The 27,500-nt window shown below is 36.5% G+C and overlaps 3 protein-coding genes across 6 annotated transcripts in view; 2 read left to right on the top strand and 1 right to left on the bottom strand.

Moving 5' to 3' along the window:
• LOC307266127 (protein CEBPZOS-like) overlaps window positions 1-2,629 on the top strand; it is a 2,702-nt gene extending 73 nt beyond the window's left edge. The window contains exons 1-5 of one of the 2 annotated variants that reach the window (XM_080048050.1): window positions 1-44; window positions 726-839; window positions 1,025-1,142; window positions 1,297-1,341; window positions 2,526-2,629. The exon at window positions 1-44 is cut by the window's left edge and continues 73 nt beyond it. In XM_080048050.1, the coding sequence (XP_079904176.1) occupies window positions 1,025-1,142; window positions 1,297-1,341; window positions 2,526-2,608 (246 nt within the window). In that variant the 5' untranslated portion in view covers window positions 1-44; window positions 726-839 and the 3' untranslated portion in view covers window positions 2,609-2,629. The remainder of the gene's footprint in view (window positions 45-725; window positions 840-1,024; window positions 1,143-1,296; window positions 1,342-2,525) is intronic. The other variant, XM_080048051.1, reaches the window with a different exon arrangement.
• cebpz (CCAAT enhancer binding protein zeta) lies at window positions 1,779-24,086 on the bottom strand. 3 transcript variants are annotated; one of them, XM_080048043.1, is made up of 25 exons: window positions 23,844-24,086; window positions 22,804-22,987; window positions 21,474-21,894; window positions 19,841-20,156; window positions 19,044-19,145; window positions 18,102-18,284; window positions 16,902-17,069; window positions 16,087-16,226; window positions 15,248-15,374; window positions 14,652-14,756; window positions 13,046-13,331; window positions 12,629-12,717; window positions 12,025-12,078; window positions 11,716-11,818; window positions 11,261-11,320; window positions 9,911-9,977; window positions 8,889-8,995; window positions 8,320-8,380; window positions 6,782-6,975; window positions 5,897-5,935; window positions 5,235-5,333; window positions 4,295-4,362; window positions 3,833-3,914; window positions 2,786-2,987; window positions 1,779-2,586 (listed from the first exon to the last, which is right to left on the bottom strand). In XM_080048043.1, exons 1-24 carry the CDS (start codon window positions 24,078-24,080, stop codon window positions 2,809-2,811), a joined length of 3,471 nt encoding a protein of 1,156 aa, XP_079904169.1. In that variant the 5' UTR covers window positions 24,081-24,086; the 3' UTR covers window positions 1,779-2,586; window positions 2,786-2,808. The 3 variants fall into 3 exon arrangements, with proteins under 3 accessions (XP_079904169.1, XP_079904168.1, XP_079904170.1); XM_080048042.1 differs by having other exon boundaries at window positions 1,779-2,987; XM_080048044.1 differs by having other exon boundaries at window positions 1,779-2,987; window positions 5,235-5,330.
• An 848-nt stretch (window positions 24,087-24,934) lies between these two features.
• The window catches only part of ndufaf7 (NADH:ubiquinone oxidoreductase complex assembly factor 7), a 10,929-nt gene continuing 8,363 nt past the window's right edge, over window positions 24,935-27,500 (top strand). Inside the window, exons 1-6 of the mRNA XM_080048047.1 lie at window positions 24,935-24,990; window positions 25,153-25,216; window positions 25,765-25,928; window positions 26,530-26,610; window positions 27,026-27,136; window positions 27,371-27,500. The exon at window positions 27,371-27,500 is cut by the window's right edge and continues 177 nt beyond it. Coding sequence (XP_079904173.1) covers window positions 25,162-25,216; window positions 25,765-25,928; window positions 26,530-26,610; window positions 27,026-27,136; window positions 27,371-27,500 — 541 coding nt within the window. The 5' untranslated portion in view covers window positions 24,935-24,990; window positions 25,153-25,161. The remainder of the gene's footprint in view (window positions 24,991-25,152; window positions 25,217-25,764; window positions 25,929-26,529; window positions 26,611-27,025; window positions 27,137-27,370) is intronic.

Genomic DNA, 27,500 nt, shown 5'->3' with positions numbered 1-27,500 from the left:
CCTAAAGTAATTATTTTAAAAGTAATTCTTCACCGAGTCTAAAGGTAAGTGTCTGATCTCGCTGTTAATGTTAATGGGGTTTTAAATAATGCAGCTCTAACACACATTTTAAGGTGATATAACAACACCTGTCTTTAAAGGTGCTCCGAGGAACTTTCAGTTTGTGTTAATTACTGCGCCCCCTTAAGTTTGGACCACGCCAGCTGTTGTTCCTGGGTGAGCGTATACCCATGACAAAGGCATTAAGAAAAACAATATAAAAAAATAGCATTCTTTGCACTGATGGTCTCATTTGCTGTTACATGTCATTTTATGATCATCAGAGGAAATATTAGACTGTTTCAGAAATATTTAAAAGTTCCTCGTAGCACCTTAAAATGATGATTATAATGTAGTAAATGACTTTTCAAAATAAAGCTGCGAATTGATTTACAAGTGTTATGCAGAGATAGCCTACGTAATCTTTTATTAGCCATAAAATAATATGGTAATTTTTTTAAACCTGCTTTTATGTGCTGAAAATTAATGAATGAATGAACGGTTGTCTTTTTATTTTATATTATTTTTTTTTATAGTTTATTTTATTTTAATTAATATATTTAAATTTTTATCCAATTTTATTTGTTTATTACATGTTATCCTTGTGATTGTGTTTATTGTGTATGCTCCTCGTCACTGTAAATGAGGGAAACTCTTTTTCTTTTTTTTAACCTTTATTTCTACAGGTAAATCCCATTGAGACCGGAGACTCTTTTGCAAGGGAGACCTGTTCCCATTTATACGTTCCCAGCATTCATACACCGATAGCAGGCTGACTATTGACATTCACACGAGGCAAGGTGGGTGAAGTGTCTTGCCCAAGGACACAACAACTATGACAAAGGTGGCAGGGCGGGGATCGAACCTCCAACCCTTTGATCATCGGCCAACCCTCTCTACCACCTGAGCCACAGTCGCCCCTCCAGTGTCTTTAGAGTGAAAATAAATGTAATTGATTGATTGATTGATTGGTTATTGTCCTCAGATGTCTCCTAAAACTCTGGAGCCGTTGGCAAAGAAGCTGATGAAGGGCGTGATCGTTCTCGAGCTGGTGGGCATCTTCGGAGCGTACGGGTTGTTCCAATACATGAACAACAGCCAAGGTGCGTAAACTAATCAGTGCTTTTGTACATTTATCTATTTATTTGTGTGTGTGTGTGTGTGTGTTCGTGCGTGCGTGTGTGTGTTTCAATTGACAAATAAAGTGACTTACTGACAACAACAAAAAAATCCCTTTTCTGTATTCCCAATCTGTAGATTTCCGAAGCACAATGAACAAGAGACTACCGTCAGTGCTGGAAGGTGAGAATGTTGCACCGCCATGTTTCTACAGTAGCTCAGAAAGGACAAACTTAACGGCCTTTACACGTTTTTAATATATAGTGGGCGTCCTGGGGAAATGCACCTGTTGGAAGACCAAGAAGAAGAAGTACTATAGAATAAATAACTAAATACATCTTCACCTCATCACTTGATATTGTGGAAAGACTTGAGGCAGTGGTGGATGATGCCATCTTTAGTAACTATAGCTTCTTGTCCTTGAAGGCCACCGTAGCTTCTGTAAATTCTCTCAAAGGGATCAGGGTTATTAGCAAGGGAGCGTTGACATCTACAATCTCACCACTATAGCACAACTTGCCGTGCTTGTCTGTACATATATAAATATTCACATAGCAAAATAATTATCGATAAAATGAAATAAAAATTTTAAAAAATGTGTAAAGAATCCAAGCTTTGCATCAGAAAACATTAATATCTTTAATTTGATAAATGAACTCTGTACAGTGAAACATAGAAACAGGAAAAAACTCTTTTGTAATAAATCGGTGAATGTAAAACGTGATTATAAGCGAACTGACGTCACGTTTACAGTCTTTAATTTTACAAAATAATAAAATAAAAAAAAAATTAAATGCGGCTTCTCTTCAGGTCAAAATGTCATGATCTTAAAGGTAGAGTCAGTGATTCTGGAGAACGCTTGTTGGCAAAATAATTTTTTGTGAAAATCAGTGAATATCTCCTCACGATCCGCTACCTTTTTTTTTTTTTTGGTAAAATGTTTTAATTCTTTTATTTAAATGTTGTATTTTTTATCCATGTTTTAAATCTGTTCCTTTTTTGTATTTGTATTCTTTATTTGATTTTAACCCTGTGAAGCACCTTGAGTGGCTCTGTGCCTGAAATGTGCTCTATAAATAAAATTGCCTTGCCTTGCCTTGCCTACCTGTCCATACTGTATACACTGGAAAAAAATCCAGTGTTAATACACAGCCATGGCTCTGTAAACTGGCATGTTGCTTGGTACAGTGGGCCACCTTAGTTTAAATTACATACCAGTTTAGAGAGCTTGGACTGTGTATTAATACCAAATTTCTCTTTCAGTTCACACACAGCATGGACTGGTAGCGGATCAGGAGGAGATATTCACTGATTTTGACATTTTAATGAGATAAAAACTCAAACTGTTTTTCTGTCTTCCTTTCCAGTTTACTACAAGTCCAACGAGTGGGCCGGCGTCTACGGCATCCGAGAGAGAGACCACGTTGACTGGGCGTCCAAACAAGAATGAATAAAAAAAATTAAATAAAATAAAAATAATTATTTATATAACAAAAAAAAATCAATACAAAGAAAAAGAAAAAAATATTTAAAAAAAAATATTAAAAAAAAAAATTAAGAAAAAAAAATTATATATATATATATATATATATAAAAAATCCACAAAAACGTCAACCAACCAACCAACCATCCAAAACCAACATGGCGCCTCTACTTCTTGCCCTTCCTCTTGCTGGTGGCAAACCTGCGGCTGCCGGCCTTAGCTGCTCCGAACATGGAGGACGATTTCTTCTTCTTGTTGAAAGCCGTCTTCTTCTTCCTCAGCGTTTGAGCGTCGCGGCCATGGATCCAATCGTCACGGTTACTCTCCCACTTCAACTGCTTCAGGCCTGAGATTCAAGATGGGAGAGGGTTTATTTGGTCATAATGCACAGTAACAATTACAGAAGGTGTAGGGTGAGTGAGTGAGTGTGTGTGTGTCCTGAGGAGACGGATAGCAATATAGAATATACACACACAGAGGTTAATAAAGATAGGGAATATTTGGGGTGTCACCATCTCAATTTTAGGTTGAAAAATATCTACCTTAAACATTTTTATTTAGGTGGAATCGACTATTTATTCATGACATCTCTGGTACATACTGTCTGCACAAGAACACAAGGAAAGGACGTCTAGACACTCACTGCCTGATCTGCTTTTATGGAACTCATGTTTTAGAGTTATCTGGTTTAGTATAAATGACTGTCAAACTGTTTTCTCTGTCTGGGAAGTTATTAAACCGGCTGGTATCCAGCAACACACTGACTGAATAATAAAATACCTATTATAATAAAATACCTAATATAATGATGCATGACTTTTCTCATCTTGTTTTTTTTTTAAATTCTTTATTGCTTCTGTATACTTCAGTGTAAACGGTCCGATGAACCTCGCATACACAATGGATGGTTAAGTAGACAGTATGTAGTATATACATGTTGAGTATGTAGGAGGGAGGACGTTAGTAGGGCTTTTAGTATGTAGAAGGGAGGACGTTAGTAGGGCTTTTAGTATGTAGGAGGGAGGACGTTAGTAGGGCTTTTAGTATGTAGTATATACATGTTGAGTATGTAGGAGGGAGGACGTTAGTAGGGCTTTTAGTATGTAGTATATACATGTTGAGTGTGTAGGAGGGAGGACGTTAGCAGGGCTTTTAGAACACAGCCATAATATTTCCTCCTGAGTGTCTTACCTGCTTTGTCCTTGTTGGCCATGGCATTCAGACCGATGTTGTCAAACTTAGAGCCGGCGTTCTCATCCAACATGGAACCAAACTGGAACAAAAACATACCGGTATTAAAATAATATATTTAACAGAAAATATCACTTAACAAAACAACCAAGTTTAATCTTGTACTCGTTTCCTGTTGATAAAACAACTTTTCTAGAAGAAGATGGAGGGTTTTAGGAGTCGATTAATGTAGAGCAGAATTTTTTTTATTAATCCAAATTATTTTGATAAGTGATCAATAATACATTTTTTAATAGGTAGGTATTAAAGGTAGAAGATATGAATCTGCTGTGCTTTTGTTCCACATTTTAATCAGTTTCAATCAAAGCTTAATTCAGACTTGAAACTTGGATTTTTAACCGGTAAATCATTTCTATAATAAAGAAATAATAATAATAATAATAATAATAATAATAATCTCACCTCTTCAGCAGAAGCAAACATGGCGGTATCTTTCTTTCCTTTTTTCTTCTTCTTCCCCCCTTTGGAGCCTGGAGAACCAGAGACATCGATAATAATATAAAATAAAAACAAGTCAATAAACATCAGGGTAAGCTTAATTCGCAACTCTTTACCATCAAAAACAGATCAATAAATGAATACCCAAACTAACATATATAGTAAAAAAAAAAGTTTCTATGACCAAGTCATTTCTAATGAGGGTAAATATCAGAAAAAATTATATTCTATCAAAATTCAAAATATATACTGTATATATATATCTAAAAGTAGAAATAAATACTACAAAAACAAATTAAAGATTTTTTTTGGCCCCATAAAAAAACTCAATCAATAATGCAGCCAGTTTGTAAAACACTTAAAGGCCTACTTCACCGGTTTGAATATGAAGGTGTATTGAATTCTGAGATCCTATGTAGTATAAATGTGCAAACAAAAAAGAAATCGGTTCATCCTAGCCTGAGAAAAGGCAGAAAGAGTGTTTTTTTTAACCCTATATTTCTCTTTCTCGTGACATCACAGAAAGAGAAATATAGGGTTAAAAAAAAACGTACTTTGTAATATTACTGTGATGTCACAGTAAAAGACATCACAGTAATATTTACAAAGTAAGTAACAGATTTCAATTTTTTTCGCACATTTATACTACATAGGATCTCAGAATTCAATACACCTTCATATTCAAACCGGTGAAGTAGGCCTTTAACATCAAAAACAAGAGAAGTAACACAAAACTAAAATCGAAAGTTAAAAATGTCTATGACAACAAAAATTTGTGGGAAATGCATATAAATAATAATAATACATTTAATTTTTCAGCAACTTTCTCAGACAACCCAAGGACATCTTATAAACCACAGTAAAAGCACGAGGTGTGAATTGAATCAGAGAAAGTCAAACGAACCTAAAGACGGAGAGAAGTCGAGCTCCTCTGTAGATTTCCGTTTCCCTTTCTTGGAGCGCGGAGCGATGTCTGGAGCCTCCGTCTCATCGTCTGAATCTTCTTTATTTCAAAACAGGAAAATGTGATTTAACACAATGTTTAATATTTTTATATAAGTATTTTTCAACCTTTATTTCTACAGTTAAATCCCATTGAGACCGGAGACTCTTTTTCAATGGAGACCTGTTCCCATTCCCACGTTACCATTCACACACACATTCATACACGGATAGCAGCAGGCTAACTATCGACATTCACACGAGGCAAGGTGGGTGAAGTGTCTTGCCCAAGGACACAACAACGATGAGACAAGTGGCAGGGCGGGAATCGAACCGCCAACCCTTTGATCATTGGCCGACCCGCTCTACCACCTGAGCCAGTCACCCCATATATGAACAGTATTATAATGTTGATATGGGAATGTAGCTTAAATTCTATGATTTCTCACTGGTTGCATTGTTTCTTGTGTGTGCAAACAAAACTGGATGTTGTTTTTCAAAAGGCCCACTCTGTCTGTGACAATATTCAATCATTTATGCCTAGATATTTTCTAACATATTCTGAGCAACAAGATGAAACTGTATTGTGTATTGTAACTGAAATGTGTGAAGACTTGTTCTCACCATCGAATCCAGCGATGTCATCGCCATCCAGCTCTGGAACTGAGAGAAAAAAATAAGGTTGGTGTGTTGTGGAAAAAAAAACTAATAATAATAATAATAAAAAAAAACTATAATAATTAAAAATATATATATCTATAAAAAAAGGAAATATATATTTTTTAAATAAAAGCATTTAAAAAGTTGTCTTTGTATATCTGTGTTGGTATATTTATTGTAAATAAAGTAAAAAAAAAAAAAAAAAAACATTTAAAAAATAAGGTTGGTGTGTTATGGGAAATAAATAAAATAAAATAAAAAAATGTAAAACAAAAAGAAAATATATAAACATTTTTAAATCAAATAAAAATGTTTTAAAGGTTATTATTTACCATCATCATCATCATCATCATCTTCGTCCCCTCCCATGTCCATGAATGTCCCCCCCTCCTCCTCCAGCTCATCTCCAAACTCTTCCTATCTGTCTGCCTGTCTGTCTGTCTGTCTGCCTATCTGTCTGTCCCATCTATGTTTGTCTGTCTGTCTGTCTGTCTATCTGTCTGTCTATATATGTGTGTTATGTTATATTTATTGTAAATAAAGTTAGAAATTTAAAAAATAAAATAAAAAAATTTACAAAAAATAAAAAAAATAAAATAAAAAAAAAGTGTTGTGTTGATAAAAATAAATAAATAAATAAAATATTATTTACCATCATCATCATCATCATCATCCTCCCCTCCTCCCATGTCCATGAATGTCCCCCCCTCTTCCTCCAGCTCATCTCTAAACTCTTCCTATCTGTCAGTCTGTCTGTCTGTCTATAACCCACCTCTTCTCGTGGTGTGTGTGTGTCTGTCTGTCTGTCTGCCTGCCTGTCTGCCTGCCTGTCTGCCATGTTATATTTACCATCATCATCATCCTCCTCTCCTCCCATGTCCATGAAGGTCCCCCCCTCTTCCTCCAGCTCGTCTCCAAACTCTTCCTCGTCCATAGAACCCAGAGAAACCTCCTCATCATCTAGATCATCCAGCTCTGAGTCATCCAGGTCTGAATCTGAGTCTGCAGCTCCGCCTTTCTTTGCTGCTTTAGGCTTCACGTTACTGAGGAAGACAACAAGGGAAATCAGTCACAATTATTTAAAAGTTTACATATGGGATCCTACTTACTTTATTTTATTTATATAACAATAGTCTATGTATTTTATTTTATTTTATTTCGATATTCAATATTTTTTTTTGGTTTATGGTGGTTTCTATAATGTTAAGCAGCGCGTTTCTTTGTGGGTTTAGGCTTCACGTTACTGAGGAAAACAACAAGGGAAATGGATCACAAAAATGTTAACTCAAGAAAAACAGATTTTCATTATTCCATAATTAATGTGTTTTTTTTTCACTTTTCTTTCACACATAAAAATTAAAGTTTAAACATTTAAAAGTATTTAAAACAGCAAAAATGTCCTTTCTATTTTTTTTTGTTTATGGTGGTTTCCATAATGCCTTTCTTTGTGGCTTTGGCCTTCACGTTACTGAGGAAATAACAAGAAAATATTGAGTCTAGAAAAATGTTAAAAGTTTACACATCACTCAAGGGATCGTACTAACTTTATTTTATTTCTATTACTATAATTTAAGTATATATATATTTTTTTGTGGTTTCCATAATGTTTGCCTTTCTTTGCTGCTTTAGGCTTCACGTTACTGAGGAGATAACAAGGGAAATATCTAGTCAAGAGGGTTATTTATCAAGAAAACTTACTAACGTTACTGAGGAAATAGGAAAAAATAAATATATTTACTCTAGAAAATGTTTAATTACATTACTCAAGGGATTTTTTTGTTGTATGTATTTTTTAATTAATTCCTACTAACTTTATTTATTTTTTCACATAGTTTTTGGTCTCGTCATCAAAAGACATTGATAAGCAGCGCTTTTCTTCAAAAGTTAAACTGTTCGTAACTTAAAGTTTTCGGAAAGCTGCGTCTAAAAACGTGAGGCACAGGGAGTGTTTAAACGCCAGTGTCTGCAGTTTTAATAGGTAGTTTATTTTAGTAGTAAGTTCTACCATAGAGAATGCATTGCAGACTGGCACTGGCAGCGCAAAAAAGCGCATTCGGTGGACACAGTCCCTAACTCTTGCATGAAATAATAATAATAATAATTAAAAAAAAAGTTTACACATTAAACTAGACTTAAGAAAACATTGAGCAGGTTGGATTAAAAACTACATGTTATCTACTGAGCTCTTTGATGCACAAGTGATACATTTAATATTTCATAAATTATTTAAATATCTTGATCAGCTGTTTGCATTGCATTTATACACAAGCAATACAAATAGCCTCTAATGCACAATTCTATCTTTGAAATACATTTATTTTTTCATTAAATATTCCATAAATTCATTAAATATCTTGTTTTGTGATCAACACATTAGTTTTTCTCACCCGGCAAAGTCTAGTTCCTCCTTAGCCATATCAGCAAAGTAAGAATCTCCCTCAACAGAATCTGAGGGAAGAGAAAGTCACACGTTATCACCAACAATCATATTTAAAATTAGTTAAAATGGAATAAATGATTGACAAGAAAAATAGTATAATCTGTTTTTAATTTAAATTAAAGAACACTTTTTATTTTTAACCTTTATTTCTACAGGTAAATCCCATTGAGACCGGAGACTCTTTTTCAAGGGAGACCTGTTCCCATTCCCACATTTCCATTCACACAATAGCAGGCTAACCATCGGGAGCAATTTGGAGTTCAGTGTCTTGCTCAGAGACATTTTTCAAAAATGATTTGGTTACAGGCTATTAATCAATAAAGCAAGGTTTTATATATTTGTAACAATTCAATTATTTAGAGTACTTTGTAATTTTCAATTCAATTATTTTCAACAAAGCACAACAAGAAAAAGATTTTTTTTTTTTTTAATAAATACACATAATAATAAAATAAATAAATAAATAATAATAATGGATAAATAAAGTATTTCAGATTATGATATTCTGATTCTCACCGAGTATTTTTTCAAACTCGTCATCGTCGACGTCCTCCAGACTCTCTCTGTCTCCGTCGTCTCTCGGTCGTCGTGAAGCTTTCTCTGCCGCGCGCTTCTTAAAGTAACTGAGAGAAATATAACATAAAATACATCAAATACTACATCTATCTGTTCACTAAAAGAGACACATTTTGCATTTATTAAAGTAGCTGAGAGAGAAGGAGAATAAAATACATAAAATACATCAAATATGCATCTATCTGTTCACTCAAAGAGACACATTTTGCATTTCTTAAAGTAGCTGAGAGAGAAGGAGAATAAAATACATCAAATACTACATCTATCTGTTCACTAAAGAGACCCAAGATGTGAGAAATATAACATAAAATACATCAAATACTGCATCAATTTGTTCACTAAAGAGACACATTTTGCATTTATTAAAGACAAATAGAATAAAATATACATCAATCTGTTAACTCAGACTTATTTTGTCTCAATTAAAGAGTTAAGAGTAAAGCTTTTAAATTAAAATACAGAAGAAATGCTGTGATGTGACTTCTTATAGTAACTGAGAGAGAAATATAACATAAAATACATCAAATACTGAATGAATTTGTTCACTAAAGAGACACATTTTGTATTTATTGAAGTAGCTGAGAGAGAAGGAGAATAAAATAAAACCTATCAAATAATGAATCAATATGTTTACTCAAAGGTAAAAGTTTTTAAAATACATTTTTTATTCATTATTTTGTGTTTTGTTTAACAATACTTTTATTTTCTTACAACATATTAGTTTCCAAAATTAAATCTAAAGAAAAAAAATACTATATGTACAGGTCTTAAAAATGCAAGAAGCACTTTTGTTAATGTGTGGAAATAACTGGGGGTGCCCGTGGCAAAGTGGGAATCCAGCCCGGGTCGTTCTCTGCATGCCATTCCCCTCTCTGACCCATTTCATCTCTGTCTCTACACACTGTCAATAAAGCATGAAAAATGCCAAAAAATATCTTAAAAAAAATAAAATCTAAACTCACCGATGGAAAAATATTTCATCCACTGGAATCTGACTCTCGTCCTTAGACAGAAACTCCTCACAGTTCACTGACAGACAGACAGAGAGACAGACAGAGAGAGAGAGAGAGAGACAGACAAAGAGAAAGACAGAAGGGACAGACAGACACACACACAGACAAATGGGACAGACAGAAAAAATAAATACATTTATTATATAATATAATAATTAGTGGTGGGCCGTTATCGGCGTTAACGTGCTGCGTTAACGCCAGACTCTTATCGGCGATGAAAAAAATATCGCCGTTAATCTCTTATTCCACCTCCTGTTCGGCTCAGGGGAGATAATAATAGCCGGGGGCCGTTGTTGACACTTGAGGAGCCTTTATTCTCTCACACACCCGCCGCTCTCTCTCTCCATCACTTGCCCACGACACAATCGGGTATTGGAACGCAGGGTGGGTGTGTGTGGCCACCGGTCGCCACGTGACTATAAGTTTCCCAGTTTTAAACACTTCTATCTCTTCAACGTCACCGTACCCGAATCCTAAATATCCCCTTAGCAGACGCTATATTTCATCGGGGGGAAAACTTTGTTTTGCGCCACAGTTCGGCCGTAATGCTGCTGCACACACACACACACACACACACAGACACAGGCGCACACACACACGCTGCATGTCAGAGAGGGGCGCTACCAAAAAGACGAGAGGAGCGGTTGGAGCAGTTGGAGCGTTTAGAGACACATGCGTGCACATTTATTTACATAAAATCGCAATCGCAGTCATTTGTGCAGTTATGTAAAATGTTTCACTAAGGAAAATTACAGAAAAAGTAACGCACAGTGACTTTGATGAGTAATTTTAATCTGATTACTGGTTTGGAGATAGTAACGCGTTAGATTACTTGTTACTGAAAAAAGAGGTCCGATGCCGGTAACGCGTTACTAAGTAACATCTTGTTGAACATTATTTATTTTCATCACCAATTATCATAGTAGAACAGCTTCCTCAAGCAGATGAGCCCCTGGTCTGATGCGCCACCTGGCTTGAGAAACACGTTCTCAAAGACTTACTTTGAGTCATTATTTAGGAGCACAAAGACTTACTTTGAGTCATTATTTAGGAGCACAAAGACTTACTTTGAGTCATTATTTAGGAGCACACACATATTATGAATGAATTCAAATGAGACATTTTAATCTAGATTAATCTAGATTAATTCCAAAATTAATCTAGATTAATCTAGATTAAAAAAATTAATCTATGCCCACCTCTAATAATAATATATCTTCAACGTTTAAAAACTCAATAATCTTTAACAAAAATCCACAAATAATGAGTTAAAAACCTGGATTATGAGTATGAACTGACCTGGTAGAGAGTGGAGTGGTAACCTGTTTTTGGGCGTCAACGCTGCAGCATCTGTGTGTTCTGAAGAAATAAAAAATTAAAATTAAAATACAGACATTAAAGACTTTATATTATGCTTATTATCAGTTGTGTCAGTCCAGTGCATTGATATTCACATCCCTAAATAAAAATTAACAAAACCAAACTCTAAAGCTTGTATTTAATCAGTTTAACCATAAACAGAATATAAACTACTAAATCTAAAAAGTAAAGCTTTTATTTCTTACTTTTTTTCCTTTATCTGTTTGAATATGTCAGTGTTTTAAAAAAATTTTGTTGCATTGTCTTGTCTATGGAGAGATATTGTAAAACCCGGTTGTGTGTGTGGGAATTTAATTAATAATTTATTTTTCGATATCCTTGCATGTGTGTAAATGGCATAAAAAAGAATTATGAATAAAGCTCATATTTCTTACGTTTTCCCTTCATCTGCTTCGGGTTCCTGAAGACGAATCGATCGAGGAACCGGATGAGAGTGAAGTCCTGCAGAGGGTCTCCAGAGTACTGGATGGAGTCGCCCTGCAGGGAGACAATAACAATAAAGTTATATTTTTTTGTTTGTTTTATTTCTTTGTGCAAGATTAAACAAGATAAAAAAAAAAAAGACTAAAAAAAAATAAATAAATAAAAATGTATGCACTTGATACATATTCTTATTTACACTGGCTTCCATGTTTACGTCACAAGACAAAAAGGCTGAAAGTGTTAAAGAGTTGTAGTTTTACCTGCAGGATGGTCTTGGCGAACAGTGACACAGACGGATGGAAGTGCACGGAGAGCTGTAGACACACAAACACACATTCACAGAGAAAAACACATGAGACTCCACCTTTCTTTTTTTTATTAAAGATATTTTTTGGGCATTTTTATGCTTTATTGATAGTGCAGAGAGACAGAGGTGAAATGGGGCAGAGAGGGGAGTGACATGCAGAGAACGACCACGGGCTGGAATCAAACCCGGGTCCGCTGCTGGCCGAGGCCCATGGGGGGGGGGGACGCCCTACCAACTGAGCTAAGGGCACCCCCTCAAACAAATATATTTTAAAGTAGCTACGAGGAACTTTGAAATATTTCTGAAACAGTCTAATTTTTCCTCTGATGATCATAAATTACATGTAACAGCAAACGAGACCATCAGTGCAAATAATGCTATTTTTATACAGTTTTTTTTAATGCCTTTGTCATGGATATATACGCTCACCCAGGAACAACAGCTGGCATAGTAAAAACACTACCGCTTTTAGTCCAAAGGCGGCACTAGAATGATCACAAACTGAAAGTTCCTCGGAGCGCCTTTAATAACAGAAATGTTGTCTAGTATCCCCTCACCCTCTGTAGCTCCCACAGTGTGGTGTGGTCGGCTCCACAGAACAGAGGATTTCTGTGCAGCAGGTCGTAGCTCTGGAGAATCTTCCCTCCTGGAGGAAACAACAACACATAAACAACAATCAATATTCAAGAAAAAAAACTAGAACACATAAAAAAATTATAAAAATAAGATTTATCGCAATAAAAAAATAATAAAAAATTATCGGTTGACAGCCCAACATAAAAAGTGCAATGCTGGTGTGACGTATAATTTATAAAATCTCCATTTTTTCTAAAGGTTTGTTGAAAAAACATGATGTTTTTCTTCATGTTTTCAAAATAAGCAAAAGCATACAATAAAAACAGAGATTACATTTTGTTTAAATAGAATAATATATATTTATAGATCATGAATAAACCTCAGGGTTTTTCACTGACCTTCTAAATTCTGGTGATGTACCCATGATGCAGCGGGCTTTGTCTCAGTCTGTGTCTGTGGTTCTGTCTGTGGTTCAGTCTTTGGTTCTATCTCAGTCTGGTTCTCAGCACTGACAGAGACACTGACACTGTCTCCTTCTCCTTCTCCCTTTCCCTCTCCCTCTCCCTTTCCCTCTCTCTCTCCTTCTGCTTCCTCTGCTTCCTCCAGTTTAACGTCTACAAACCGCTCCTCTTCATCATCATCTTCATCCTCTGCCTGGTCTTTAAACTCCTCCTCCTCCCCGTCCTGACAGAACACAAGACATTTAATAATTAGATCGTAGATTTTCTATATAAACGAGAACACACAAAATATTGAATGTTTAAACTGTATCTATATATTTTTTTAAGATATTTTTTTGTTCTTTTCAAGCTTTATTAGACAGTACAGAGTTAAAATGGGGAGACAGAGAGAGAGAGAGAGAGAGAGAGAGAGAGAGGGGGGATGACCTGCAGTAAAGGTCCACAGGTCGGATTTGAAGCCGCGACCACTGCAACGAAGGCCGGAGCCAATATGGTACGCCCTCTATCCACTACGCCACCGGAGTTATGAGACTGTGTGTACATATGCTTTGTCTGACTGTTCTTATTTTTACTGCAATGAAGGCCAGAGCCGATATGGTACGCGCTCTAACGTTTAAACTGCAACTTTTTATATATTTAAAAAAAATTAACAGGGATGATTGGTAATGGCATCCCAAAACTTAAAACTTAAAAAAAAAACAGATCATAGTAAATAAAAAATATAATTGAATTAATCAAATAAAATAATAATGAAGCTCCTCCTCCCCGTCCTGACACAACACAAAAACAATCAATCTTTAGACTGTAGATTTTCTATATTTACCATCAGCAGTGTCTTCAATAACCCTCTCTCTCTGCCGCTCATGTCCCCATTTCATTTTAATTAAAGCCATTCTACATCACTTTCATTTTTCGTTTGATTTTTGTTTATCCTCGGGAGACCAATTGAGGGGTGGCCCTCATTTGCAATGGTGTCGAGTATATATGGATATATGGATTGTATAAATATAAAAAAAAAAAAAAAAAAAAAAAAAAATTATTATATAGTTATTGAGCTGTGGAAAAGGGGTAGGATCAAATAAGTTTATACTTCTTCCTACTCCTTTTCAGGCATATCAATTCAATATGTTATTTGTTTATTTTTTGTTTATTTTTATTTGTGAAATCATTTGAACATATTTTTTTATTGTATTTTCATGCTTTTAATTTTTCTTTTTTTTCGATATGTCTGAAATAAAATTGAATCAATCAATCAATCAATCAATCAATCAATCAATCAATCAATCAATCACTGTCTAAATGTTTTTTTCTTTATCAGCTTGTTGTGAATTTGATGTATTTGCATTTTATATTGTGTATGTATTGTTTTTGTTTTAAATGAAAATTTAAAAAAAAATGTCTCACCCCCTCTGACTGCAGCAGTGTCTTCAGATTAAACTAGATTAATGTTGTGATGTAATAAATATCTCTATATATGGTCACTACTGTCTCTAGTAAACATAGTTAATAGCTATTGTATATTCCAGTGCGTGCTCTGTCTCACCCCCTCTGACTGCAGCAGTGTCTTCAGGCTGGGTTTGGCCTTCAGGACTTCAGACACCAGGAACAACGCTCCACAGGCGAAGCTCGCGTTCTGCTCAGCGCTCACCTGCAAAACATCAAATCAAATCAGTTTTATTTATATATAACATCAGAAATTGTACGAATAACGCTTAAAGACTTACTTCACTGGTGGAAATATGAAGGTGTATTGAACTCTGAGATCCTATGTAGTATAAATGTGCAAACATTTTTAGAAATCGGTTCATCCTAGCCTGAGAAAAGGCAGAAAGAGTGTTTTATGGTCTCACTGTCTAACCCTACATTTTCCCATGTCTGACATCACACATGGTAAAATGTAGGGTCAGGATTAACAGGACAGCTGGGCCAAGGGAAGACTGAGAGAAGACTGAGGGAAGAAAAACCTAATTCAATATATCACAATAGTGATTTTATAATGATAGAACACCGGTTCTGTATGGGTGAAGTATTCCTTTTTAAGTAAAATATGAATTCACACTATTGCCTCCTGATCTGTGTGTGTGTGTGTGTGTGTGTGTGTGTGTGTGTGTGTGCGTGTGTGCGTGTGTGTGTATTGACCTGTAGCAGCCTCTTGACGAAGGCCTTGACCCTCCTGGGCACGATGTCTGCCTTCAGAGACTTGTAGAGCAGGTTGAGGAACATACTCTGTCTGCTGGAGGACGACAGGCCCGGGTCCAGCAGCTTTCTATTCAGGCAGAGAAGAAGAAATAACTTTATATAAACATCCTGGTTTTACATATATATTAACTAGCGGTGTCACAATCTGAATTATAAGTCAGAAATTGATTTGGATCTATGATTTAGCCCTGCTCCCATGGTCCCGAAAACACACTGCATGTGGGGGCGCTCCGGTGGTGTAGTGGATAGAGTGTGTACCATATTGGCTCCGGCCTTCGTTGCAGTGGTCGCGGGTTCAAATCCGACCCGTGGACCTTTACTGCAGGTCATCCCCCCTCTCCCTCTCTCTCTCTCCGTTTCCCCATTTCAACTCGGTACTATCTAATAAAGCTTGAAAATGCCCCAAAAAATATCTTATATAAAAAAAAAAAGTATTGAACTTGAAGCATATTTAAATTACTCGGACAAACCCTAAAATTATGATTTCTTGACCAGAAAAAGTGTAAAAGATTTTTAAAAATTACAAAAGTAACTAAGAATGAATTTAAAATGTATATTAAAACCCGTTGTTATGGGGTGCCCTTAGCTCAGTTGGTAGGGCGTCCCCCCCCCCCATGGGCCTCGGCCAGCAGCGGACCCGGGTTCGATTCCAGCCCGTGGTCGTTCTCTGCATGTCACTCCCCTCTCTGCCCCATTTCACTCTGTCTCTACACTATCAATAAAGCATAAAAATTCCAAAAAATAATCTTAAAAAAAAAAAAAAAAAAAAAACGTTGTACCTGTATAGAGCGACGTAGTATCTGTCTGAAATGCTCTGTTGTGAGTCCATGACCTGGAACAGCAGCATTAAGGCCTGGACGGCGGTGTTAAACTTCACCAGGTGGACCACTTTAAACAGAGTGTCCAGCTGCTCTTTAACCTGAGTGGAGAAGAGGGAGGGATTAGATAACTTCATACTTCTTCCTACTCTATCTAGCTGTCTGTCTAGCTGTCTGTCTAGCTGTCTGTCTGTCTGTCTGTCTGTCTGTCTGTCTATCTATCTATCTATCTATCTATCTATCTATCTATCTATCTATCTATCTATCTATCTATCTATCTGTCTGTCTGTCTGTCTGTCTGTCTGTCTGTCTGTCTATCTATCTATCCATCTGTATGTCTATCTATCTATCTATCTGTCTGTCTGTCTGTCTGTCTGTCTGTCTGTCTGTCTGTCTGTCTGTCTGTCTGTCTGTCTGTCTGTCTGTCTGTCTGTCTGTCTGTCTGTCTGTCTGTCTATCTATCTATCTATCTATCTATCTATCTATCTATCTATCTATCTATCTATCTATCTATCCATCCATCCATCTATCTATCTATCCATCTATCTATGACACCCTGCCCCTACACCCTTAGCGCGGCTGAGAAAAAACTCCCAGTAAAAAACCCTTTATCAGGATAAAATGTATGTTATATGTTATATGTTTTCTTTTTTCTTTCTTTCTTTTTTGTAAAATAATTTAAACGTCATTTTAATTTATAGTATTTTCATGCTTTTCATTTTGTTATGTATTTTTTTTGATATGTCTAAAAAATAAATTGAATCAAATCAACACACCTTCTCGTCCCCGGTGCCGGCGTAGGGATACGCTCGGTTTACGCCCGACAGCAGCGCGCTAAGCATCTTGGACTCGATGTCTTTCTTCTTCACACACGCGCGGAAGAAGGAAAAGTAGATTGTGATCAGCTTAGCGGCGAGGTCACTCTCTTCATGGCTCAGCATCACCTGGGAAGAAACATTTAATATTTTTTTTAGTTATTGTGGGTTTTTTTAAAAAGGAGGAAAAATTTTAATTTAATCATTTTAAAGGTGTAGTCAGTGATTCTGGAGAACGCTTGTTGACAAAACATGTTTAGTATATTTTTTTTGTTTTTGAAAAAATTTTTTTTTTAGAAAAAGTAAAACATTTAAAAGAAATTAAGATTTAATAATTCAATATAATAATAATAATAATAATAATAATAATAATAATAATAATAATAATAATAACAATAATAATAATAACAATAATAATAATAATAATAATAATAATGCATTTATTTTATATGGCGCCTTTCAGGGCACTCAAGGTCGCCTAAGAAGCATAAAACAAGGTAAAAACACAATTAAAACAATAATTATATAACAATATAAATAATAAAAGTTAACAATAACATTATTATATAAGTAATTAAAAAATGAAATAAAAAATAAATAAAAAAGTTAAAATTAATAAATAAACCCACCTGTTTTTTTTAAATGTAAATTGTTAAAAAAAGATGAAGTAATATTTTTTTTTAAAGATTTAATAATTTAACATAAATAATAAAAGTAAAAAATACAAAAATATTATATATATTATTTTATTTTTTAAAGGTGCAGTGTGTAATATGACATCATCAAGAAAGTTCTACAAAGTTCTAGAATGCAACGCTCCCTGGGTAACCCCACCCCTTTAGAATAATAACAGAAGCTACAGTGGCCTTCAAGGACAAGAACAATTCTAAATTTTAAACAATGCACCTGATGACATTCCAACTATGACACTTTCAAGATGGCGGAACTAGGCCTTGGTCCAAAATATGCAGAAATATGGACATATATGAGATCCTTTCTAAGGGAAAAAATTATTATAATAAAAAAAATAAAAATTCAGCCATTATGCACTAAATTAAATGTACTTATGGATATTATAATTACTTTCTACAAAATCTGCTAGGAAATAAAACCCACAATTCTACACACTGCAGGTTTAAATAATAAAAAAACAATCCTTACCTGACTGAGGAAGCAGACAGCGTAGTACTGTGCCTTGGGGCTGATATTGGGCCTGAACATGAGCCTCTCGACCTCACAGCAGACCACAGCCTTCATGTTGGGGTGTTTGTGGATCAGAGTCTCCAGCAGGTACGAGGCTTTGGCTGCCGTCTTATACTCCGGGTCTCCCAGTTTATTCACCACCTTTATCAAGATCAAAATCAAAGTCAAAGTTAAAGTCAGATTTATTTGTCAATTTCTAGAGAGAGAGAGAGAGGAGAGGGAGGGAGGGAGATAGAGAGAGAGAGAGATAGAGAGACAGAGAGATAGAGACAGAGACAGAGACAGAGAGAGGGAGAAGGAGATAGAGAGAGATATATATATATAGAGAGAGAGAGAGAGAGAGAGGAGAGACAGAGACAGAGAGAGAGGAGAGAGAGAGACAGAGACAGAGAGAGAGAGATAGATAGAGAGACAGATAGACAGACAGACACACACACACATAAAGAAACAGACACAGACAGACACACACACACACAGAGGAATCGAAATATCGTTTATCTCCGACCTACCCACAGTGCAATAATAACAAAGGGATAAAATTTGGTAAATTAAGATAAGTAATATTAACAATAAATACAAAGGTAAGGCAAAACAAAACGGTATATATATATAAAGTAAATAAATTGAGATGTGCGAGATTCAAGAAGGTTTTATTTGTCGTCACATACTCATACAGGATGTGCAGTGAAATGTTATCGTGACTGTACTACTGTTTAAAATAAAAAGAAAATGCAATAAAATAAAATAGGAAAAAAATTTAAAACAAATAAAAAAAATATAGAAAAAAAATGCAATAAAATAAAATAAAATAGAAAAAAATTAAAAACCAATAAAAAATATAGAAAAAAAATTTAATAAAATAAAATAGAAAAAAATAAAAATATAATAAATTCAACCCACCTGTATGAGAAGAGCCCTCTCCTGCTCCGGTCGACTACACAGCAGCTCGTGAGCCGTGGTCAAGGCTTTGGCTTTGGTGGCTGCTACTGTGTCATGAGCCACCTGGAAGAGGGAAGATTTAAGGATATCAAAAAGGTTTCCAGAACTTTTAAACAATATATTTTCAAAACTTTTCAAAGGAATAATTGAAAAAAAAAAAAAAAAAAAAAGCACATCACATGGCGTTTAACAATCATATGGATCAATGTTAGTATTGAATGGTTCCCAGACATTATTTTTATACCAATCTCCCTCCCTCCCTCCCTCCCCAAAAAAAAAAATAATTACAAAAAAAGAACTTATTCACCTAGAAACATTTTTCACTTCTCTGACACACCCAAAGTTACATAGTGCACCTTTAAATCGAATAAATAAAAACTATAATTTACTGTTAGGGAAGATTAGGGATTTCAGGATAGTTAGTATTAAAAGGTTCCCACACATTTTTTTTTACCAATCTCCCTCCCTCTCTCTCTCTCTCCATCCATCCATCCATCTCTCCCTCTCCTCTCTCCATCCATCCATCTCTCCCTCTCCTCTCTCCCTCCCTCCATCCATCTCTCCCCCTCTCTCTCTCTCCATCCATCCATCCATCCATCCCTCCCTCCATCCATCTCTCCCTCCCTCCAAATACATTTTCCATTACATTTTAGTTAATTTCTATTCAACAATAGATACATATTTGACCCATGACCATGGGAACCCTGGCAACAATAAGAAAAGAAATTGAAAGAATAATAATTTCCACCACTACTAACCGAATCTAGTGCGATGACAAACTCGGCGACCTGATGTTTCAGTTGGTGCTCGTAGAACCATAACACCAGTCTCCTGTCGCGGGCGTCACGGTTACCGCTGGCCTTCTCCTCCAGCTGATCGAACGGGTGGTGTGCAAAGGGGCGGAGTTTCCTCGAGTCAGGAAGTAGATTGGCCAATAGGAGCTCTCGTAGGGTGTCCAAGGCCATCAGTCCCATTCGCCGGCTGCCTTTCTTCTTGATCATGGCGACAAGGTTCTCCACGTGTTCTAAGGTGTGAACCGGAGCGTCCTGGATTAGAACCGTCATGGCAGCCATTCTGTTGGTAGGGAGGGGGGTGGGGGGGTTGTTAATATTTTAAATTTTTTATTTAACCAATCCACCTTTAACTCACACACACACACACACAGACACACTCAAACTTTTTTTTATTAATTTAACCAATATTTCTTAGTTTTTTAATCCCATGTACAATTTATTTATAACTTTAGATATACAACATATGCACATAATTACCTCCACATACATATCAATGTCTGCCCTAACCTACAATAACTACATCATAATAATTATAAAAATAAAGATGGACTGATTTTTTTATTTGTCTCTTGATTGTTAATATTTAATGATTTTTTTTTTTTTTTTAAATCAACAAGGTTCTCCACGTGTTCTAAGGTGTGAACAGGAGCGTCCTGGATGAGAACCGTCATGGCAGCCATTCTGTAGGTAGGGAGGGTGGGTTGTTAATATTTTTTATTTAACCAATCCACCTTTAACTCACACACTCGCAGGCACCCACCCACCCACCCCCACACACACACACACACACACACACACACACACACACACACACACACACACACACACACACACACACACACACACAGACACACACACACCAAAACACACAAACAGACACACACACGCAAGCAGTGTGCACAATGTATTTATGACTTTAGATAAACAACATATCTCCACCTCCACATACATACCAATGTCTGCCCTAACCTACAATAACTACATAATAATAATAAAAGGTTTAGGTATGTGCTGGCAGATAGGTAAGGGATATGGGGAAGTGGTTAAGGGCTGCACAATATCAAGAAAACAAGCAATTTGCCATAACATTGTTCCATATGACAAAAGATATACCATGCAATAAATAAACAATAGTGTTAATGTCTTGCTGCTATGAGTTAACTACCAACACAGACAGACAAGACAGTATCCTATGCAGACACTTAAAAACAAAGAAATGCATTATTTCCATCCAAACAACATGCTTTTATTTTGTTAAGCTATATTACCTGTCTGGAATACTTCACCCATACGGAACCGGCGTTCTATCATTATAAAATCGCTATTATAATATAATGAATGAGGTTTTTCTGCCCTCAGTCTTCCCTTGGCCCAGTGGTCCTGTTAATCCTAACCCTACATTTTACCCATGTGTGATGTCACGCATGGGAAAATGTAGGGGTTAGACAGTGAGACCATAAAACCAACTCTTTCTGCCTTTTCTCAGGCTAGGATGAACCGATTTCTAAACTTTTTGCACATTCATACTCCACAGGATCTCAGGGTTCAATACACCTTCATATTTCCACCGGTGAAGTAGGTCTTTAACACCATTTACCTGTCTGCCAGCACACCTGACGACACCACCGTCTTCATCCAGTTAGAGTTGGCTCCTTTCTGCAGGTTCTTCTTGCTCTTGTAAAGCTGTACGTCGGCCTCATACAGTCTCTGTGCCAAAGCCTTGTACTGATTCACTAAGCTCGCGTCCTGTGGGTCCGTTGTGCCCTCGGTCGTGTATTCCAGGTCGAACCATTTGCCCCCCGGCTTTACGAGGAGTATCGGCCGCTGCGTGAACTCAAATACGTTGGCGTTTTGTTTGGCTTTTCGACCGGAATCTTTCTTTTTCTGCCTGTCCTCGACCCACAGCTTGTTCAGTTCGGCCTGGGAGCTGGATGCCTCTTGTTGATCGTCCTCCGGAGCTGATGTTGGTGTTGGTGTTGTTGCCTTTTGATTTTTCTTATTTTTCTCTTCTTCAATGTCTGCCGTGTTTAAGGAAGTAAGGGAGAAAAGTAAGGGAGTTTAGTTGTATATATTAGCAGCGTTAAAAAGCTAGTAAAAGCGGTTAAAGGTGGAGAAAGTGATTCTGGAGTACGCTTGAAACATCAAAACAAAAACAAAATCACTTTTTGTCGAACTTTGTCGAGTGAATATTTCCTAATGATCCGCTACCCGTGCATACCGTGTGTGCACTGAAGAAAAATATGGCATTTATTTTATACACAGCTTAGGCTCTGTAAATGGGCCTGTTGCTAGCTCCAATGGGCCCCTTGGTTTACATACCAGTTTACAGAGTCTATAGGCTGTGTATTAACCCTGGATTTCTTTCAGCGTCCAAAGTACGGACAGGTAGCGGATCATGAGGAGACATTCACTGATTTTGACAAGAAGTGATTTTGACAACAAGCGTTCTCCAGAATCGCAGACGACATCAGTACGATACCAACAATACAAACAGAAACAAAAAATACAATTAATACAGACAATAAAAGTAGCCAATGTATACCATTCAAGCACAGACATATTAGGTAAAAAGATAGGTGTTTTTTCCCCCCCAGTAAAATAAATTTTCATAGTTCTCTTTGAGTAGTAATACCATAAAACTTAAAACAAACTATAAAACTATTCATATACATACAACTGTTAAAACTGAATGAACATAATACAGAATTAGTCCATAAAAAAACATCCCAAATATCTTCTGATACAAACATGCAAGAGGTTTTGTTTCAACACACACACACACACACACACACACACACACACACACACACACACACACACACACACACACACACACACACACACACACACACACACACACACACACACACACACACACACACACACACACACACACACACACACACACACACACACACACACAGTACCTGTGTTGGATGGTTCAGGTTCAGGCTCGTCTGGTATGGACTGTATTCCTTTAAACTTCCTGATCCCGAGTTTGGTGATGAACTTCTCCAGCTCCCCCTCCTCTAGATCGTCTATCGCTCCTTTCTTTCCTCCGTCCACGAGCTCGTTGGAGTCTTCGAGGCCGGATAGCAGGTTGAAGTCCGCCTTTAATAGGAGAAGAGAAGAAGAAAAATACACTTTAAAAAAATAATTGAATACTTTTTAGAGTGGTAATAAAAAAAACACATGTAATTTAACTCTCAAAACAAAGAAGAAAAATATGACACGGACTAAACTTTAAACAGCCTAGGCTCTGTAAACATGCCTGTTGATAGCTACGCTGGGCCCCTTTGTTTACATTGCAGTTTACAGAACCTAGGCCGTGTGTATTAACACCAGATACACAGGGTACAGACAGGTAGCGTATCATAAGGAGATATTCACTTATTGACAAAAAACTGAATTTGACAACAAGCGTTCCCCAGAATTGCTGATTCCACCTTTAACTGGCCACATGGAGGTGGATCATGTCACGTGTAACTACAAAGTTGTTCCAATAGGCAAAATAAAAATATAAAAATAAAAGGAATTGCAACACGTTTTAATAGGTAATTCTCATGTCAATAATATGATGAGATTCCTGGGCCAGGCCAGCTGATGCTCGTAAGAACCAAGTAACATGTTTTATTAAGTGACAGATTTATTTAGACCTTTTGTGACATGTTTGTAGAGGGTTTATAACAGGGTTTATTAAATGTTTAGTAGAAGATTTACTCAGTGTATATGGACAGGTGTATTTCGTCTTTAGTTAAAGGATTTTTAAGTGTATATTAACATGTGTATTGGCTTTATTATATACGTTTTATTTAACAGCTTTATTAAGTGTCAATCAACAGGATTATAACGTCTTGAATAACATGTTTAAAAAGTGTATTCTAACAGCTTTCTAACTTACTTACTTACTTATATATTAAGACGTTACAATGCCTATTTTTAACATGTGTATTTTGCATGTACTCACCTCAGTTCCTCCCAGGAATAAAACATCGTCAAGTTTCAACTCTCCTTCTTCGCCTTCTTCTCCTCCTTTTTCTCTCTTTCCTTTATTATTCTCTCCATCATCTTCCGCTCCAGAATCCTCCTCTTCTTCCTCTTCCTCCCTGTCACTGTCCCCCGGTTCCATGTCTTTGTCTGCGGCTTGAAAAACCACTTTTGTGCCCGCTCTGGGCTTTTTACGGTGCTTGTTTTTCGGAGCCATGCTTTCTGTCTACTGCTAGCATGAGGACGAAAAACGTGACCCGGAAGTGGAAGGGGGATACGTCATGACGGCGTTTCCGTTAATAAGAAAATTATTTAAAAAAATAACCGCTTGGGTAGACTTTTTTTTCAATATAAAATTAAAATATGAATGATAAATTGATTTTAAACAAGAATTTAATTCAGTTTTTGGGTTTATATAGACGCTGTTTATGTTTTACTTAGCCAATCACGATGGTTTATTTCACCTACGTAACAACCATTCGTCCAATCAGATAGTTTGTCGTGAGATCAACGAGTCAAGCTAACCGTTATTCAACTTGATAAGAAAGGACATGAAGGGATAATGTCTTTCAAAGTAAAATCCTAAATGCTACTGCACTGTGTTAGCCTGTGTTCCAAATCACATACTCTTTCTTTTTACTACACTACATACTTAAAGTACAGAAGAATTTTAGGGCCACAGACAGGAGAGAAATAAAAATCAGATAAGGAAGATTTGTTTTTCATTATTATGTCGAGAAATGTCAAGAATAAAGACGAATACTCCAAAATGCTATTGGAGTTAGTAGGGCATTTATGTATTTTCAGCATGCTACAATTGACGTGCATGTATTGGGACATCCTAAATCTTTTTCTGGCATACTAAATAGTAGGGAAGTATGGGGGATTGGAACGCAGGGTTAGCTGTAATCTGGGGCCGACATAACCCGTTTTACTTTGAAGGGTTAACCAGATGTAGCACTTCTCATGGCGTCCCGCTTAACGGTCATCACTCTGTTAGCATGTAGCTCTTCTTTCACAAGGACATTGCACATTTTCTCTACTTTAAACACCTCGACAGACACTAATTAACACAAATAAATGTCAATCATGTGTACCCGGAGCTGAAACGTTATTTCAAACTATGGGTTTGTTTTGTTTTTGACCGTTAAACTTCAGTTATTGTAGCTAACGTTGCTAAAGCTAACCACCTAGCCTCTGTGCTGTCAGAGATGTTCCATGTGTGGTTAGGTTTTTGTTTGACATGTTCATGAGTATTATTAACGCTATTAAACCAAATATTATATTAGAGCAGGAACATGGCTGCGTTTAAATCGAAGATATTGATCAGTGGAGTCTTCAGTCATCCTGCAAGTGAGTGAACAGTTTTTTCTAAATAATTCAAAATGAAAATATTACAGCTGTACTGTAACATCCCTGGCAAACCCAACTATCATATGATATTATTTAGATTTTGATGTGTTTTTGTCACAATTTGATGTTTAAATTTAGATATATTGTCTATTTGTTGATCTGTTCATCCACTATAAGGAGCTTTTAATGATAGATCGTTTTTTTAATACTTTAAAAATATTTTAAATATTCTATTTCCTACATTTCTTTATACTTTAATTATTTTCTAAATACAATCATTTATTGTAAATTTTCTTTTCTTTCTAGAATATTAAATATTTATTCAAAACGTTCCAATATATACATATTCCAATAATTTTTCATTGTACATTTTCTATTTACCATTCCCGTCTTGATTTTATTTATCTTCTCTGTTTATTTTTTAATTAGAAAGCTCACGAAAAAGTTAATGTCATAAACATAACAGGTTACAGTTGGCAAGGGAGACATGATTCATTGATATCTTATAAAATTATTTTTAATATAATTTTACTGTTTGTTTCTAACAGTGCGATGGCGAGCCTTTCAGAGCAGACTCCTCTGTAGCAGCTCTGTGCCAGGTGAGGATAAACCCCGCCCCTCCATGCTGCGTCACCTGACCTCCAAAATAAAATCCACCGGCCCGATCCCGGTGGCAGAATACATGAGAGAGGTGCTCACCAACCCGGTCACGGTGAGTGAGGAAAATCAATCGCTGATACGACATCTAACGGCATTTTTAGGAGTTGATTATGTGTGTTTGTTTTTTAAATAATAAATATATATATTTTTTTAAAGATATTTTTTGGGCATTTTTTTTTATGCTGTATTTGATAGTGCAGAGAGACAGAGGTGAAATGGGACAGAGAGGGGAGTGACATGCAGAGAACGACCGCGGGTGGGAATCGAACCCGGGTCTGCTGCTGGGCCCGGCCCGGGAGGGGGACGCCCTACCAACTGAGCTAAAGGCGCCCCCGTTTTTTAAATAATATTTAAAAAAAAAATATTTTGAATTCTTTTAAAACCTGAAATAGTTAATTGAATTCATCTTTCCTTAAGACTTCTTTATTTTCTCTCCACAACATCTTTTTCTTTTTTTTTGGGGGGGCGGGATATTTTAATTTTTACAAAAAGACAAACACACATCTGAAAAAGTGAACCTCCACAACATCTGAAGGCATTTTTTTTATTATAATTTTTTTTCGGTGGACATTATATATATACATTGTTTTAATAATACTTATTCTTATGTTATATACAGACTTTATAGAGACTGATATATATTCCTCTTCCAGGGTTACTATGTGAAGAACAACATGCTGGGACCGGACGGAGATTTCATCACGTCGCCAGAAATCAGTCAGATATTCGGAGAGGTGAGGTTTACTCTTTTTGACAAATTTTTATCCTGAAAGTCACCCAAAAAATAAATAAATTAAAAATTGTAAAATGTCATGTTTTGTTTTTTACCTATCTGTGTGTGTGTGTGTGTGTACGTGTCTGTGTGTGTTTGTGTGTGTGTGTGTGTGTCTGTCTGTGTATGTGTGTGCCTGCCTGACTGCCTGCGTGCGTGTCTGTGTGTGTGTCTGTGTGTGTGTGTTTGCGTGCCTGCCTGCCTGTCTGCATGCGTGCTTTCGTGCGTGTGCGTGCCTGCCTGTCTGTCTGTCTGTCTCTCTCTCTCTCTCTCTGTCTGTCTGTCTGTCTGTGTGTGCGTGCGTGCGTGTGCGTGTCTGTCTGTCTGTCTGTCTGTCTGTCTGTCTGTCTGTCTGCCTGCCTGTCTGCCTGTGTTAGCTGCTGGGTGTGTGGGTTCTCAGTGAGTGGATGGCAGCAGGTCGACCCAAACAGCTTCAGTTGGTGGAGCTCGGCCCGGGGAAAGGCTCGCTGGCCAGTGACATACTCAGAGTAAGAATCTTTACCCTTACTCTGTCAACTCTCCCTGAGATTTCTTAATTTTTTTAAATCCTGATAAAGGGTTTTTACTGGGAGTTTTTTACTCAGCCGAGCTAAGGGTCTAAGGGCAGAGGGTGTCACAGACTTAAATAATTTTTATTTTTTGAAATAATCTTTAAAAACTGATTTGATGGGATTCTTCCCCTCTTTAAATATGGCCTTGTATTGTGTGTATTTTCTCTTCAGGTTTTCAGTCAGTTAAAGTCTGTGCTGGTTGGAGCGTCTGTGTCAGTTCACCTGGTGGAGGTCAGTCCTGTTCTCAGTCTCATCCAGGCACAGACACTGACAGGGACAGACGGACAGACAGACACACAGA

This window comes from Ammodytes marinus, assembly GCF_949987685.1.
Source record: "Ammodytes marinus genome assembly, chromosome: 19".
Classification (NCBI taxonomy): Eukaryota; Metazoa; Chordata; class Actinopteri; order Uranoscopiformes; family Ammodytidae; genus Ammodytes; species Ammodytes marinus.
This window is presented reverse-complemented; position numbering and strand designations above follow the sequence as displayed.